The sequence below is a fragment of the Mustela putorius genome, unplaced genomic scaffold, assembly GCF_011764305.1.
Source record: "Mustela putorius furo isolate JIRA1106 unplaced genomic scaffold, ASM1176430v1.1 tig00003853_pilon_pilon_pilon, whole genome shotgun sequence".
NCBI lineage: Eukaryota > Metazoa > Chordata > Mammalia > Carnivora > Mustelidae > Mustela > Mustela putorius.
Window position 1 is genome coordinate 67,626,084 of NW_025422005.1, and position 18,946 is coordinate 67,645,029.

Sequence of the window (18,946 nt, forward strand, 5' to 3'; positions counted from 1 at the left end):
AAGAAGTATTTCCTGACTGTTATTTATAATATGTGCATTAATGAATTACAAGAAAATGCTCAATATTTGAAGGGTTGGCCAGTTTTGTTTCCATCACCTATCCATCTTTCCTGCTCATTTTTCTTCTTCTTTTTCTTTTTTTAACTATGGAAGGAAAGAGTCAATAGCTTTTACCATCTCTGTCTTTCCATGTATTATTTATCAGTCTATTTCTAGGGTGCCTATTGTTGTCCTACTGATGTTCTACCTAGTGCATTCTGCAAACTTCAGAAAAGCAGGCATAAAGAGGGAATCTATAGAGGGCCTTGATTTGGCAGACCCAAAGGGAAAGAGTTTTCAGGCAGGAGGGGCTTTGTTGTCTAGTGAGATAACAAGACAAAAAAGCATATAAATGATGAGCCAAGAGAGCTCTGAGAAATAGGGAAACAGACATCATTTAAGGTATTGTCAAATTTCTGAGAGTTCCAGAACAAAACTAATGTCACCTCTGCAAACCAGGTAGTATCCCAAAGAAGATGCCTCTAATCAAATCTTTACTGGCTTCAGAGTTTTCTTTTAAAGTGGTATTTTTTGATTGGTGGAAGCATTTTATAACATGTTTTTGTCAGATAGAGTTTTTGACAATCTCACATTTGGGGTACTTCATAGGGACCCTTTATATCTGAAAATTGTTTATAGGAAGATATAGGTTCATTGACTTAATAGAAGTTATTTTAAAGCAAAGATGTGACTCTCATAAATTAGCTTAACAAATATTTTACCTACTTATTGACCATCTCACTGGCAAAAAATTGTAAGAGCTACAATGAGTTAACGAACACAATTAACTGAGGTTCAGGGAGCTTAGGTAACTGGACGAAGGGTCACAGCTAATCTACCTGTCATAAGTAAAACCTAAGTGCAGATCTAGGGAGATAAGTGAAGAACAAGTTACATATTACATGTAACAATTTAGTAAGACACTACAAGGAGTGTGTGTGTGTGTATGTGTGTGTGTGCACGCGCACCCATGTGTTCATGCCAGCATGCAGGGTGAGGGGGAGAGCAGTTGAAGGAAACTCTGAACAAACAGACCTAACCCTGGGTGAAAAGAGGGTGGTGAACTTTTGAACCCCGGTGGTATACAAAGCATACAATAATACCCACCCACCCAATTCTGCAGGTAATACAATCACAGTTCTCAAAGTAAATAAGGTCTAATCCCACCAATGTGTACTTCAAATAAGAACTTTGTTTGACTGGTATTAGTTCCTTATTTTTTCAGTTGTTTCCAAGCCCTTTAAATATTTGTACGATCAGTATTGCTCTGGGTTTCTATGCTTTTAATGATAAGGACCAATAGTTTGATTTTACAATGAAAAACACATAGTAATATACCAAGAATATAGAATTGCCTAATATATGTTTTTTAATTATAATGTCATGTTCTGTTTTTATTTCCCAAATGTAAATTAAATGTTTAATAATTTAATTTAATGTTAATTAAATAATTTTGGTAGGACATAAAAAACTGAGTAAAATAATTCTTTTTAGAGATTAAAAAATTACTTTGTTACATCCTTTCTGTTCATAGGGCACAATTAAGAGAAAAACAAACTTGCTGCCTGTCCTTCTAACATGTTTTGGTCTATCTAGTATACTTTGCATGTTCATTGGATTTTATCATGTTTTAAATCTTTAGTACTTCTCAAATTTGGCAATTTGTACCAAAAAGTTAAGATAATCATTTTCAGAGAAAATACGGGTTGAAGAATATTTATTGTTCATCCTCTTGCCTTTGTACAAAAATATTACCATGGTGAGGATAAAATCATATATATGAAATTATAATGATGAAAAACATGTACATATACTGAAAATGGGTAACACCAGCTAACAATGCTAATGTTTACCAATTGTTTCTACCGGCATTTGCTGTGAATTTTTTTCTTTGTATCCTTTGGAATAGGTTCTGTTTTGTAACCTTCCTACTTTGTAAATGAGAAAAAAAGAGGCAGAAAGAAGTCCTAGGAGAAACAACTAGTCATTGTTAGAACTAAGAACCTATACCAAGCCCCCTGTCTCTACATTGCCTTCCTCTGAGGAAGGTAATCTTTAGTCATTTAAAGAAATAAAAATTATATTTCTCATTCAATATTCTTGGCTTTCTGCTGAAGTTATTTGAAAATAAAAATAATAAGCAAAAGTGACTGAACTGTTATAAAGTATATTAAAGGATTTCTCTATAATGCATGCTATTTGCTTTTTACCGCGTAATCTGGTCACAATGTCAGATTTACATAAATTTATAAAATTTAATTGAAAGCAAATACATATTACAAAGTTGAAACTGTTCTTTAGAGGTGAAACAGAGATAGATAAATTATGATAGAAGACATCATGCTCTAAGTAGCTCAAAAATATTAAAATTTAATGCATTAGTATCTATACTAAACAAATTTTATATTTAAAGTTATTAGGTAAAATTTGAAGAATCATGTGAAACATATTCATTATTCTAGATTACTTGTGTAAATTAGTTATTCAGGATACAGTAGCAAGCAACTGGTGAAAGCTTTTAAGTTATATCTCTGGAAAGTACGTTACTATTTTTACACATGCACACACACACACACAACCTTAACATTTCATTTCACATAATATGTACTATGTATGAATGTATAAGTACATAAACACTTTACATAAATGTATTATCACTACATAGTTTTATATAATTGTGAGTTGCTTTGTTACTTTTCTCATATGTGTATGACATACCTGTGTCATGACTCAAAGTGGCTTTCCTACAATGGTCATAAATCAGTGGATTTTATCACCTACAATTTTTTTTTTAAGATTTTATTTATTTATTTGACAGAGATCACAAGTAGGCAGAGAGGCAGGCAGAGAGAGAGTAGAAGGGAAGCAGGCTCACCACTGAGCAGAGAGCCCGATACGGGGCTCGATCCCACGACTCCGGGATCATGACCTGAGCTGAAGGCAGAGGCTCTAACCCACTGAGCCAACCAGGCGTCCCTCACTTAAATTTTTTAAGTCACGATAAACAATTGGCCTTTGGCACCTTTACTGGCAATATTTGTTACCTCCAAGGGTCAAAGGAAGATTTTAAAAATATTCTAAAAACCAATCAAAACACATTTAGGGTTATTTGGGTGGGAGAAGAGAAAGATTTTATCCATAACCCTGCAAATTTAATCTTAAAGGGGCTACTTTAGGTAACTCTTCTGTAAGTTTGCAGAATTCATTTGAGATTGTTCAACTCAGACCTATTATGGTGAGTGGTGGCAGCTCCTTGCAATTTCCGTTTAACTTCTTAATGTAGTGACCTTCACTAGTAAATTCCCAAGATCGGGTTATATCATAAGTGAAAGTTTTGTTTTTCACTTCTAAGCACTGGATGCATATTTGCCATATTAATAAAGTAAAACAATAAAAGTTAAATTTTCATTTGTTACTTGCCAGATGTGATATTAAAAAAAAAAAAGAACTTCATTGAGTATAAATCTCTATCCTTGTACCCTTGCACCTAGCAGTGCGACTCAGCGTATAGTAAACAAATAATAAGTATGTATTGAATACATATTTCATATGAATACTAATTTCATTGGAACCTGGATATATAGAAAAATCTGTAGGTAGAATGCCACTTTTTATTCTAATGTAAACTTAATTATGGTTTGCAAATGAAAAGGCAACATTTTAGAAGTGAAGCACGCAACTAATGTTTCTTAATAAGCTTCTCATTTAAAAGCTTCTATAATAATTAATAAATCAATTGGAAACAGTGCTAACATTTCAAGTTTGTACCCTTTGCAGCTAAGTGTAAGCCAAACTACTTTCCATGAAAGGCACCGAAGAATAATTCCCAAGCAAATCACTATCCATGAATGGTGAAATCACAATTCTAATATATGCCATTACATATATATTTTCCCCTTTCTTAAATCTATGAACTGTTATTCACTATTACTTTTTGTGTATAATAGTTTCTCAAGAAATGTCAAAAGTCAATTCTGCTTCTCCATAAACTCTCCTTTAATGCCATAATAAAAATCAGCATATATTTAGAATCAATATAATCCTTTAAAGTCAAATTTCTTCAGCTGTTGGACACTTGTAACCTAGATGTCTATACTTGTATGTATGCCTTGTTGAATAGGACATTTTTTTCTTATTGCCAAAGACATGAAAGCCAGGAGTAATTATCTAGGTTTCATGTTAAGTCTTTGACTTAATCTAAAGATTATGTACTATCAGTAAAAATTTTAAAAAGGGGATGGTGTTTTGAATAGGGAAAAATTAGAATTCTGTTTGTATTGCAAACTTCATTCATCTTTCTTTTTTCTTTACTATAGGCAAACATATTCTCTTCATGTAATTAATGATAATAGTTTCTATACAACAAAACTATATTTTGGGCATCTCATATTTGGATGGATATCAAATTCTACTGAAAAAATTATTTCTCAAAAATAGGATGCTAGGAGCACCTGGGTGGCTCAGTGGGTTAAGCCTCTGCCTTCGGCCCAGGTCATGATCTCAGGGTCCTGGGATCGAGCCCCATATTGGGCTCTCTACTAAGCGGGGGAGCCTGCTTCCCCCTCTCCCTCTGCCTGATGCTCTGCTTGTGATCTCTCTCCCTCTGTCACATAAATAAATAAAATATTTTTAAAAAATAGGATGCTAATTAATGAGATAATAGATCTTCCTTTTGTAAACATTTGTAACTGGTTTTGCTTCAAATCTCCTTACTTAATACTATTTCTCAAAGATAATATCACCAATGTTCTTTCTTAGAGTGTTTTAGAACATATTACTTTTATTCAGGTATTTTATCATGTTTTAAATGTTCTGATATTTGACACTTTATTGAACTTTCAAATATTTAGTAAAATAACACAGTACATTCAAAATTGAACATAATGATAATCAGCAGAATGTTATGATTATTAAATTATATGCTACTTCTTTTGAGAGACGTAAAATGCTAGAAGTTCTCCAGCACTTTAAGTAATCCACCAAACTATAGCAGTGACATATTGTCCTTGACGTATGATGGGTGATTTATATTTTCCAATGAAGGAGACTCCCAATCAATGTAAATAAAGAGCATTAATTTTCAGAAGAAAACTAAATCAGGGTGATCCTTTTAGAGTCACATTTCTGCAATCATCTGGTATTTATGAACCTAAATATCTCTACTTGCCTCTGTCCCATTATTGAATACGATGTTATTTTCTTATTGCAAAAGACAGGAAAGTCAGAATTGATAACCAACTTTTCATGGTGAGTCTTTGACTTGGCCCAGACGTTAAATTTGTCTTTTATTTTTCTCTTACCTTCTTAACAAATTTAAAAATCAATATATCCCAGGTATATTACAAATATACCTTTTACAAATCATAATGTTATTTTCTGAAGTATTCTGTGCTACAGATAGTAAAAGTCTTACAGAAAAAGAGATGCGTGCAAATTTCTTTTTCTGGATGCCTGGATACTTTTTATAACTTTTGGGAATGAGGCTATCAAGTTACAATTGAAAAGTTAGTGCTTTTAACAGATGCCATTGGATTTTCATTACCACTGCTTAGATTAACCATTTTAAGAGATAGGAGACTGTAGAATGTAATGTAAGAAAATGTAAGAATCAATAAAATGCAACAATGACTGATATAAACAACAACAAATAAAATTCTGGAAGGTTGAAGGACTGCACAAACTGTTAGTCATTTAATAAGTTAATATTCAAAATTTCTGTGTGTGTGTGTGTATGAAACATTCCTTTTATCTTGTTTTTTCATGACTAATTTAGTTTATGTTTAATATAAACTCAAGCAAATAAGACCTATTGAATAGTTGATTATCTCTGGTTATCGTTGTCTTCACAGCAGTTGGCTCCAGAACAAACAATCCCATACCATTTGCATGGCCTTTCACAGATGGGACAAATTGTCCTAGTCAGCATCCATGCCACCTCCACACTTCAATAAATCTTTCAGAGATGTGGCTCTCTTTATGTTGTATGAGGACTCTCCCTATTGTATGAAGGGTTAAAATGTTGGCTTTAAAATGTATGCACTTAGAAAAACCAGTTTCAACTCTTCCTCTAGCCTTCTTTTTTTTTTTTTTTCTTAAAGATTTTATTTATTTATTTGACAGACAGAGGTCACAAGTAGGCAGCGAGGTAGGCAGAGAGAGAGGGGGAAGCAGACTCCCTGCTAGAGCAGAGATCCTGATGTGGGGCTTGATCCCAGGACACTGGAATCATGACCTGAGCCAAAGGCAGAGGCTTTAACCCACTGAGTCACCCAGACACGCCTTTCTCTAGCCTTCTTATAAAGTACCAGCTTCTTGTATTTTTGTATCATGTTTTCAAAGCCTCTAATTATTTTTCACACTCAAAGAAATTGTCCCCAAGGTATTGATTTAACTCCTTGAAAATGTAACATTGTTATTAAAATATATTACTATTTATATAGTTCTTTAGAAATTTTGGTCCAAGACAGAACAGATTATTTTCAAAATAAAATCTAAACAATAAATTGGAAACCCTGACCTCATCTTGACCTATATTCCATTCACTGCCTAGAAGGTACTCGGTGCCTCCTCACTTGCATTGGTCTTCTGAGCATGAGACAGTACAGACATAGCCCACCCCACTCATTCCTTGCGCGTGCCTTCATTTGACTGATTCCACCACAACCTGTCTAAGCTGATACGGAATTTTCTCCTGACAAAGGACACTGAACTTTAAAAAAAGGATTTAGTTTCCTCCGAAAATACCAAAATAGAAAGAGCGATATAATGAACTCCCCTGCAGCTGTCAACTAGATAAACAGTTATTATTCTGCCATTCCTCATACCATGGTTTTTATCACTATAACCCCATTGCCCACCCAGCCGAGTGTTTGGCACAGGGCACACTCACCAGATACTATGTGGATTCAGAGCCTTACATTCTCAATAGGAAAAACCTAGAAAATATATTGTTGATATCATTAATATTCAAAACAATTTATAGTGACCAACCGGCTTTTAATTAGTGACTGATTTATATCATTATTTATATCCCCTCAGAATGATTTTAGTATCTATGTCTTTATGTGCACATGTGTGTGTGCCTATGTGCACTCAAATACAAACATATATGTATTTGAGGCAGGAGTTAAGTGGTCTCAAAAATATATATAAATATTAAATATATAATGTTAAATTATTAAATATATAATATTATTATTAGACTATATATATGTTTAGAGCACTTATGTAAAAGATACTTAAAATAATTGAAGTCCTTGAGTCAGGAAAGTGGGCAGTATGCTAAGGATACGACTAACATAAATACTTTAAATGAATACCATAATAAGCTCTAAGCTTTTTGATAACCACAGCACAAAGGAGTTCCATATGATATAGAATTCTAATTATCAGAAAGGAAGATTCCAATTTTTCAAGAAAAACAACTTCGGAAGGGGGCGGGGTGAGCCTTAAACTGGAAATGTGATTTAGCTCACAAACATTATACAGAAAATATTTGAAATTATTATTAACCATATTTTTGAGAACTCGAAAGATGACTTATTCATTGAAGTCTATTACATATAGGTATACACCATATATACCCCCTCTACCTGTGATTGAAACATTTCCTTTTGTAATAACTATAAAGGAGATAAGCATAAAGATACAGATTTTAATTTTAAATAAATTAAGGGATAAATGGTTATTTAAATACATAGACTATGCTATCTGATTTTATAATATCAGACAGTACCATAAGCCTCTTATCTTGGGTGTTGATCTCTCTGATTAACTTGTCTATGAGTCCCTTTAATTATCCAAGACTGATAATTGGCATTCAAAAAGGTAGCAGAATGCACCTGCCTCTCTGACCACTGCTGACCTTCACCATGAATTAACTGAAAAATCCATGTCAGGCAGCTAATTGAATGAAGCTGTAGACTTGTAAGTGGTAATGGTTATGATTAGTGTGGAACATACCGCCTAACAGTAATGATGTAATCTGGGTCTCGAGAGACCTCAAATTGAAGTCTAAGGAGTCATATTCTCATGAAAGGGCGAATAGATGACAATAAGAAAACTTCCAATGAACAGACAGAGCTTCCTGGCTCCTGTCTCCAAAAAAGAGAAATATTCCATCAGATCTGAAAGGTCCGTGGGTTTTATGCGGCGCCCTCGTTCCTGACAGCCCTTTAAGGTAGATAGGCCTGTCAGCACTCCTTTCATTTAGGTCTGAGTAGTTATTCTTCATTTGCAGCAGGGAGTGAGGAGTCCCATTGGCACTGCTGACTGCTGCCTTTCTTAGCAGCCGGGGACTCACGTGTCTCAATGAGGGGCATGCTGAGTATGGCATGCGTGTGCGGAGTGGCTTACCAGTTACTTTTTGTTACATGTTTTCAGAGCTATTACAGTAATGAGATTAGTGATGCCCACGCTGATCATGCTTTCTTTAGACATGCCACGTCGTATGCAAGCGACAAATATGAAGTGAGCAGCCAGAAAATGTCATTTGGTCAGGAAGCACGATGCGTGGGTGTTCTGGCTAAGCCCACACCATATGCAGGACTGGAAGAGCTATTGTGGGCCAGACGCATCCTGCTGGGCTCTCAGCCCCAGTGCTCTCAAATGTGAAAGAGAGCTTGTCCTGTGTGAAATTCGCTCCTGATCTCCGGAGTCCATCTATCCCATGCTTGTAGGAATACGACATCTTGTAAATATCTTCAGCAAGACACGTTGCTGAAACCTCTCAATGAGAAAAAATGAAGCCTTTCATAGCAAATGTGTCAGGCCAGCGACCAGCTTACTCGTGAGCAGAAGCTGAACATGTGTCCAGAGATGCAAAGTGATGCTTCGGAGTGTGTCATCCGGCCAGGATATTCTAAATGTGGTCTGTGCTTCTGTGATTCCACAATATCCTGCGGTGTGTAAATGGGTTGCACTTCTGGTATTCCTTTCCATAGATTCATATATTTACTGCGTAAATGATACTTGAAGTTAATGGCGACTGGGAAACTGCTTAATGGAACTCAAGAGCAGATCTGAGAAATGGCATCGGTCTACCAATAGAGCTATTAGAATGGTCACAGATTTGCATCACAGATGCTACATTAACCTTGCAAGTGCATCAACTAATTCCATAAAGCCTGGTGTGTTTATACTGTATCCTGTCAGTAGGTTTACAAGCTGTCTGCAATAAAACCGAAGTCATGGTATAGAACTATTAGGGGTGTAGCATATGTCTACTATGTGTAACCAGTGTGAAAGGTAAATGGAACATTCTTTTTCTTCTCTTGGTGCAAAAGTGAGGCTAGGAGATATGCTTTCAGTTGGAGTAGATATTTATAAATGAGGAATTCAAGATCCTGCATTGGAAGATTAGGAGTATACATAATATGCAAAAACTGGAAAGGAGCATGACGATTAAAGGCAAATGCTGTGAGGTCAATGGGGATCTCAGCTCACAACGCTAAATTTCGTCTCTGTCTTTCAGGATATTGTCTTCACAGTATGAGTTTAATTTCATATTAAATGTTTTTCAATTTAGTCACTGGCAGCCAGTTCAAATTAGAGATTTAGCCAGGGTCTGGAATTAAAAAAAGAAAGAAGGAAGGAAGGAAAAAAAGCGAGGAAGGAAGAAAGAAGGGAGGAAAAAAGTGGTCGTGGTCTGAAAATCATTTCAAAATATTTCTTGAGAATAACTTCTTGGAACTTATACTTGGTGTTTTAATTATTGATTGTAACCCAATGAAGGGAAGAGATGTTTTTTAAATGAGAGGATTTTCTACTTCTTTAGTTAAGTATTAAGGGGAGGTTTACAGGGAAAATTGTACATATACAAAATTTTTCTCCTCGCAGAGTGTTGTTACTTATTACTCATTTGATCAAAAACACTGAACAATAAGATATGTTCCACTAAAAAAGGAAAAAATCTAAAATCAGTGTTTTGCTTTCTGAAATTTAAAATTAGAATTTATAGGCATATCTCAAATACTATTTACACTGATTTTCCCTCACATTTTTTTCTTTGCTCTAAAATTACATAAGACTTCTCTACATCTGGAATATACACATATGTGTGTATATACATTTATTTAGTGTTACCAGCCCTTACGATTAAGTTGTAGGCAATAAAGGAAAATAAAAACTGAATAAATATTGCAACTCAGTATTTTTTAAAAGTCTTAACTTTGTCTTATAGATACAAATATTTGATACAGATGTACATATACAGATATTTGTCAACATTGCCAAACAAATAAGAGAGTCGTTTGCCTTCTTATAATTAGAAATTATGCAAAGCTTTATAATGGTTTGCATTATTATAGATCAATAAGACATATACTGACCTAGATGTTTGTCAAGGAAATATATTAACAGTCCATGGGTTTAGGGTTTTTTCCCCAATCATCTGTCCAATTGACAGAGAAATGTAGTTTTAAAAATTGCCAAAATACACTTATTATATATAAAATTTACTATTGCATTTAACACACATGACACATCCTTTTTTTTTTAATTTTTAATTTTTTATTAACATATAATGTGTTACTAGCTCCAGGGGTACAGGTCTGTGAATCGCCAGATTTACACACTTCACAGCACTCACCATAGCACATACCTTCCCCAATGTCCATAACCCAACCACCCTCTCCCACCCACCCCCAACCCTCAGTTTGTTTTGAGGACACATCCATTTAAACTCCAACTATTATATGCACTTAAAGAGATTAAATACATATTTAAGCTTGATTAATCCAATTATTAACTCTACCCAAGAATTTCAGAAACCAACATATGCATCCCTGAATAATATTTACACTAGTTGAGCTAAAATAGATTTTATATAGAGTAATAGATTTAAAATGAAAGATTTGTCAGCTTTATATTCTAAATTGCTTATGTATCACTATATTGTTACATTCTTAACAGTTTTGAGAGAGGGGAATAAGGTCCATATAAAGGATCTCGAGAAATTCAGTTTTAAACAGACAGGGTGGTAAGAACTATTGAGAATCCAAAAGAAGTCTTGAAATAAAGCATGGTATTATAAAGTCCATATGACTTTAAATCATTTTAAGTTAAAGCAAAAAGAAAACCAGTTTGTTTGTTTGTTTTTAAGTATGTCTATAGTCGGTATTACATGTAATGAGGAGAAGAAAACAGTAAATATCACAAATTTTGAAAATTTCCCTATCCAAATACATCTATCTTCATACACTCTCTTTTCCAGATTAACAGATTAGTTCAAATTTAAGGTTCATCAAGAGATTAATAACTTTTATATTACAGTTTGAGGATAAAAAGCAAAATCTTCTTTTTTATAAAGATTGCTTCAAGGAAAACACTTCATTTCTGAAAAAAAAATTGATAAAATTAACTAGTATAAAGTCATAGTCCAAGGGCATAAATGCCTACCATGCTACAGGTGATTTTTTTTAAGTTACATCAGAGCTTTGGAATATACTTCTATAACTTGGATGGGAAACTTTTTAAAAACATTCTCCATCATTTTTAAGTCTGAAAGCTTTTTAGATGTTGAGTGGGTAAGAATAATTTAGTTCTTTTTAAACAAAGTTCATAGGTGCTTCTATTATTAATTTTTATAATTCTATTATTAATTTTATGCATGAAGAATGAAAGAACAAAAACATCAGATAGTCTTCAGAATACATGAATGTAAAACATTAAGAAACATAAGGGATTCATGAGAAAGGATCCAGTTACATTACCACCATGCACCTAATCAAAAGAACAAGGACCCACAATCACATCCTGGGGCCTGTTTGTTCACAGTTATGTCTGCACAGGGGAGAGAGCTGCACTGAAGTGTTTTAATGACCCAACGCCTGGATAAGATATATCTGGCCTATGACAAACCTGGTTCCATTTTGGATCATTCAAGACAAAGAGAGTGGTGTTAGTGAAAAGATCATCTACTGACAGCTCAGTGTCTACCGCAGCATTACTCCATTACTGTTAGAATCAATTTAAATCAAATTACACGCATAAATCTAATGAGCTACTGTGCTTTTTTTTAATAGAAACAAATCTTTAGAGCTAAAAACAAACAAACAAACAAACCCAAAAAACAACAACAAAAAAAGAGCAAAGTATAAATGGAGTTTTCAGGGAGGGAGGTATCGGCTTGAAAAACCGAGATGATCACACGTTGCCCTTTAAATTTTTAATTTGGGGAAATTGGAAACTTTGTGGCAATTAATGTGCTTTGAGCTTCCCAAGTAATCCTTTTAATTTTAGCAATCAGTCTGTGTCTACTCAGTATGAAAGGATCTATTTGGTGAAAAATAAATGTCAAATTGGTCATCCCCAGGTTGTTAAAAAACAAGGTTTTATTTCATTATCCTAAACTGGAGAAAAAATATTCAGACAATTACCTATCTTTTGGAAATGCCTAAATTTCTGACAAGAATAATTCTTATATCTGAATACAAAGGTGTAGTAAAAAGATACACTAAAGATTATTTTTTCAAATTTTATTAAAATTAAAATCTGCTTAATCTGCATTAAACAAATTGAAAGAAAACTCACATTTTTTTATTCATCTGATGACAACTTAATATTCTTGAAGTTTCTTTTTTTAATCCCTCCCACCCATTTTAATGTATTGGAATGCATTTCAGGCTCCTTAACTGTGACTTCTTGTTAATCAACAAGCTAATTTTTTTTTGATTAAGCTAATTTTAAACTGTCTTAAACTAATGCTGATGCACTTCCTGTATTTTCACTTATTCTCACTCCTATTTTGTATCGACACATTTTTCTTTATTTTCTGGGAATGTACAACTATAGCCTGGACAACAAGTTCAAAGAAAATGGTCAGTTAATTACAACAACAGTATATATATTTACATTTTGATACGTGCCTACAAAGAAAGAATCATTCTGACTTTATTTCTACCAAAGTATAAGTGTATAGAGTTGTTATATATGCTTGGTCTAAGTTGTTAAAGTCAAATACATTTATCTACCTGCTATACTGGTTATTGTTTATCTTTTGGTTTTGTTTTGTATGTTTTTTGTTTTTATTGTTAATTTAGCCTATCAAAGCTACATTTTTTTTAAGTTACTTTTCAGTAACTTTAACTCATTACATATCTCAAGGGGATTTTTAGTAAAGCCAACAAACATTTTCCTTTCAGTTTTCTAAATGCAGTATATGAGCTCTCATTCAATCCAAAAAAAAAAAAAAAACAAACAAACAAACAAAAAAAACCTTGCATAGATTTAATCTAGGAGCCCAACACTGCAAGGTCCATTTCATTTATATTTTCATTTCTTTGGGATTTGGGCAAGATCTTGCAAACCAGTTCCCAAGAGCAAAACTCTAAAATAGATATCCCTTCATGACTATCTTCTCCTTTCCTGACTTAACGTCTTCCAGTCGGCCATGGAAGTAAACAGGACGTATTATTCTTAAATACTTATGTGGATGTTAACAAAACGAGATAGGGCATTGCTCCAAAAAGAGGGGAGGCGGGAGAAAGAAAAAGACCTTCTCTATAATGCTGCAAGCAAGGCTTTATCTTTATGACACTAACGATAATCCCTTGTGTAATTAACTGTAGAGCGGTTATGCATGCGGCATGTAGCCCATGACAAGCCTCATAGAAAATACATCAGTATTAGCCACAGGTGAATTCGTTTAGAAAGATTAATGACTGCACCTGAATTTTAATGTCTGAAAAGGGATGGAACACTGAATCCTTAATTAAAAAGTTGAATGACTGGTATGGTTTGTTTAACATCACAAATTTCAACGGGAGGGTTTTGTATTCAAATGAAGTATGCAAAAGGAAACTTTCCTTAGAAAGTGATGAAGTAAGAGTGAAAAGCAAAAATGTTTTATGTGCTTTACTTTATGTAAATCGATACACGGATCAGCTGCTTTGATATGGATCAAATATGGCATAATTATGGCTCTTTTCTGTTTACAGTGAATGTGATGCAAAGAATTCTTACAGAACACAAGCTGGCATTACCCTCAAACCAAGAGAAAGTTCGAGTAAGGGAGCAGTAAAGCCGACAAGTAATCTTATTCTTTCCTTAATGGGAAGCTGTTTCTTCTTCATTATTATTTTACAAAGTTTTTAATGAAGAGAAAGTAACCTTGAAAAACAACTTGGCAATGCCATTCCCAGTAGAGTTTTAACTCTGCTTTGCAAACTCCTTTACTGAGTATGTTAAAGCTTGTCACAGACACAAGATTTTTCAATGACAATTTTAATCTTCCTTTTTAGGATTTAGGAGGGGGGCAAGGGAAGGATGACTTGGGCATGTTTTTTTTATCTAGAAGAGAAGGAAATGACTGATTAATCATTTGTCCTTCGGGTAAGAATAGCCAGAAGCAGATGTCTTAAGCAAGAATGATTTGAAGTATTAATTATTTTGGCCACGGTGCTTACAACTTTAAAGTTCTTCTTCTTATTTTCCAGTTAATCACAGTTAACATTTGAGAGGGTTAACAAAATCCAATAAGGAAAAAAAGAGAAGACGAAGATATACAAGGAAAAGACTGGCATAATACCCCTGATCTATCCGGAGTTGAGAATTGACATATTTAGTGCAGGTGCATGACCAAATCATTTTTTCTTTAAAACAAAAAGCAAAACCTTTAGCTTTTATGGCCATAATGTAGAATTCTAAAAATGACAAAACCAAACAAAAAAAGACCAAGAAAAGATCTGGTAGCTTTGTATTAACATAGTTTATTCAATTTCTGCGTTTTCTGTTTGTTCTTGTCTTGAAATGGGAATTCTACTGAAATTTTACTTTAAAAGATATCAAAACACATGTAAAATCCCTTGGCCTTTTTATTTTCTAGGTCAGAATGCTGCTCACATCCATGGCAAGTAGGTTTTGATGCTCCTTAGTTTCACACATTGCCTGCTGTACTACTTTTTCTGCCAAGTAAAAGCATGGCTTTTAGTTCTGTCCGCTTTCCAAGGGAACACATTTTTAATGAAATGTCATTTAGGAGTATTTGTTACTTCCTGTAAAAGCTTCTTTCATGGGTGTGTGTGTGTGTGTATGTGTGTGTATGAAGAGAAACAAAACAAAGCAAAAGAAAAACAAAACAACAACCAGAAAACAGCCTTTTAAAATGTACTTGTAACTGTTCCCAGTGTTCAGAACACTAGAGAAGAGGAAAAGAGAAACTCCAGTTCTCACAAATGTATCAGATGTTTTTAATAATGGATTGAAAAAGCATGTGTTCCATATACAGCTAGCATCTCTGAGATAATTATAAAGCAAGTTTATCACCGCCGATTTCCATTAGATATAATTACCTGTGCCATGGTGTGAGACAATGTTACTGGCACATAAAGTATAAATATTTTTCAGAGACTGGATTTAGTTCTAAAGTAAACATTGACATCTTAGCATAAAGCCAAAACTGAAATGTAAAGAAATGCTAATGCTTTGGCAGCTCTTGTCTGCTGAATTCAGTTAATCCATTAGGAGTCAATCTGTGGGATAAGGTTTGAGGGGGCTTAAGGATCTGGTATTGTTAATACCAGTTAAAATAATTTACAAAGGTGTCCATTAAATCTGTCAGCAAAGTGTTGATGGACAAAAATAGGTTGAGTCTGGATCTGCCCAGAGCTATTCACATTAAATGTCAGTTAATAATGTCTGTTATAATTTTAGTAAGTGAATGTCTGAAAGTTCAGTCTTAGAGCTTTCTCTCAGTTATGTACCTAATTCTCTTTCCAAACTTATTTAAATCCTCATCACTAAAAATGAGCACAGTCTCTGGGTTCCTAAGCATTGCTGGGAGAGTCCTTGTAATTTTCTTAAATTCCAAAGGGACATGTCCACTTCTAAACTGATTAAATTAGGAAGAATAAGCAAATTTCAAATTTAACAAAAATTAAAAGATTAAAACAAAAAAAAAAAAAACATTTAAAGTTGCCTCTTAAATATTTTATTGCTATTAATTCAAAACAATCATTGAGAATAATTTTTAAAGGGGAAAAAGTGATGTGATTCACTAAAAAGACATTGGACCAAAATATCATATAGGACTAAAACTCATATTCACGAGTAAGCCTATCGTGTACATGCATGTATATGTATATCTAAAATACATAGAATTTCTATACATAATACATATCCTATATAATATATATTATATATATTATAACATATGGAACATATAGAAAATTTCTTCTAAAGATCTTATTCTAAATTTACTAGGTCCTGCTTACTCTGAAAGGTAGAATGTATCTCTCATGATATGTGGTAAATTCTCAAATCGGTGGCATTTTTTTTTCAAGAGAATATTAAATCGTTTATTGATTACACATGATAATGGATGATACACAAGCTTTAATCCCATCTATAATTTTATCTGATACCATAATTCAATTTAGATATATTGCATAGGATGTGCCAACAATCATATTAATAACCAAATAAACTCCAGGACTTTGCTTGGGTGACCTTTTAATGGTGAACTCCAGGTCACAACACATTAACTGTCAGTTCAACTACACCAAGGTTTGTGGAGACAATGGCTTCTGTACCCAAGCAGGTTGCAAATAAATTTCGAATGGAACCTGGCATCACCCTGAAGGAATTCTAACTTCACACTGTTGGGGTAGTATACCAAGATGGCTTCAGAGTAGACTAACTTTACACAGCACATTTAAAAAAAAGACACATTTATTCAGCGTCATGATCAGACTATTACATTTAGCAATCAACAGCATGGGTACAAAAAAAAAAAATCTACATTAAAACCCTTTGTTGGAATGCTTTACACTTTCCACAGAACAGAAACTAAAATAACCTGTTATACAATTAGTCACAAATACAGTCCTCGAGTTTTTTTGCCCATACACATGAGTATTGTCTAAAACATGTCTTCTTTGTAGCAGCCAGGCCCTGCCACCACTGTGCTTGGCTGAGTTCACAAATCTGTTGTAACCGGTAGCTTCCCTGTCACTTCCCTGGCTCTCCTCTCCTGCGAAGCTTTGTTTCCTGGCAGGAATTAAAACCTTTTGCCACTGCCGTAGCTGCTGCTGCTGCTGGAACCACCATAGCCACCTTGGTTTCGTGGTTTGGCGAAGTATTGGCCACCACCACCATAAGGGCCAGAGCTTCTGCCTCCAAAATTACCTCCTTTCATGGGTCCAGAATCTGAGGATTGATGGTTGTAATTGCCAAAATCATTATAGCTTCCGCCACCTCCAAAGTGGCTTCCATCATTACCGAATCCGTTATAGCCATCCCCACTGCCACCATATCCACCACCACCTCGACTGCCACCAAAGCCACCTCGACCACTGAAGTTTCCTCCGCGACCAAAGTGGTCATTCCCACCAAAACCACCTCCACGACCACCACCAAAGTTTCCAGAACCACTTCGACCTCTTTGGCTGGATGAAGCACTAGCCATCTCTTGCTTAGAGAGCGCTTTCCTTACTTCACAGTTGTGGCCATTCACAGTATGGTATTTTTGAATGACAATCTTGTCTACAGAATCATGGTCATCAAATGTTACAAAAGCAAAACCCCTCTTTTTGCCACTGCCTCGGTCAGTCATGATCTCAATCACTTCGATTTTCCCATACTGTTTGAAATAATCTCTTAGATGATGTTCTTCAGTGTCTTCTTTAATGCCACCAACAAACATCTTTTTCACAGTTAAGTGGGCACCAGGTCTTTGAGAATCTTCTCTTGAGACAGCCCTCTTTGGTTCCACAACTCTTCCATCCACCTTGTGTGGCCTTGCATTCATGGCTGCATCCACCTCCTCCACAGTGGCATAGGTGACAAACCCAAAGCCTCTGGAGCGCTTGGTGTTCGGATCTCTCATTACCACACAGTCCGTAAGTGTTCCCCATTGCTCAAAATGGCTCCTCAGACTCTCATCGGTTGTTTCAAAGCTCAGACCTCCGATGAAGAGCTCCCGCAGCTGTTCAGGCTCTTTGGGAGACTCTGACTTAGACATGACGGCGGTGGGAGGGGAGACTTTAACGATGCTTACTCGGCGGCGTCCACAGGCAGAAAGAAATCGGTGGCATTTTACCTTATTCATAAACCTGCCACAAGTAGTGCTTTAGTAGACAGAATTTGAGCCATTTTCCTTGCTGAATGAAAGGATAATATGTTTATATGTAGGTCTCCCTCCCTCTCTCTCTTCCTCAAGTGCAACCCAAACTTTTTTTTTTTGTTTGTTTGGTTTTTTTTTTGTTTTTTTTTTTTTTTTTTTGCAACCCAAACTTTTGACTTTGAATCAAAATACACACTCTATTTGTAGACATAGTTCAAGACTCTTGTAATATTTATAACTGACCTGGAAAGAATACCTATATATTTTGATGATATACCTATATATTTTTGTATTTCAAAAAATTGTGCATCTTATTTCTTAATCATTAAATGGCTTAATATTTGTGTGCGTGTGTGTATGTGTGTGTGTGTAATCCATATGGCTGGTTATTTTTTAGTGATATAGTATAATCACAGAAAAATTGTCACTGAAAAATGAAAACAGCACTAGGAAGCCAATACTAATATGTACCGATTATTTATTATATAGCAGTCTTATATTACAGGCTTTAATTGTTATCTCATTTGTTACCTCACAAATATATTTGTGAGAGGCACCGTATTTAACCACATTTTGTAGATAAGAAAACTGAGGTAATGACTCTTCTAGGTTTAATGCTCTACGCTGTGCTAAAAATACAAAGACTTTTTTCAAAAAATTACCATTATTCTGCCCACTCTATTTAACTATCTACCATTGGCTAAATAAGAGCTATTAAGTCTTCGTTCTAGGATTCTAGAATGTCTGTCCTCAAGTTTGCTGAAAGATTTGTTATGCAGTTTATAGACAACCCAAAACAGTAAGTGCATAAATAAGCAATTGTAGGAAACTGTAGCTGCTTTCTGG

At 34.6% G+C, this 18,946-nt stretch overlaps 1 protein-coding gene across 1 annotated transcript; it reads right to left on the reverse strand.

Moving 5' to 3' along the window:
* Positions 1-16,919: 16,919 nt before the first annotated feature.
* Positions 16,920-18,053, reverse strand: LOC123387351 (heterogeneous nuclear ribonucleoprotein A1-like). The gene has a single exon (XM_045064768.1). It carries the CDS (start codon positions 17,996-17,998, stop codon positions 17,036-17,038), a length of 963 nt encoding a protein of 320 aa, XP_044920703.1. The 5' UTR covers positions 17,999-18,053; the 3' UTR covers positions 16,920-17,035.
* Positions 18,054-18,946: the final 893 nt, after the last annotated feature.

What these genes read in the sequence shown, in the direction of transcription:
- LOC123387351 (XM_045064768.1), bottom strand. Translation starts at nt 17,998, where the DNA reads ATGTCTAAGTCAGAGTCTCCCAAAGAGCCTGAACAGCTGCGGGAGCTC.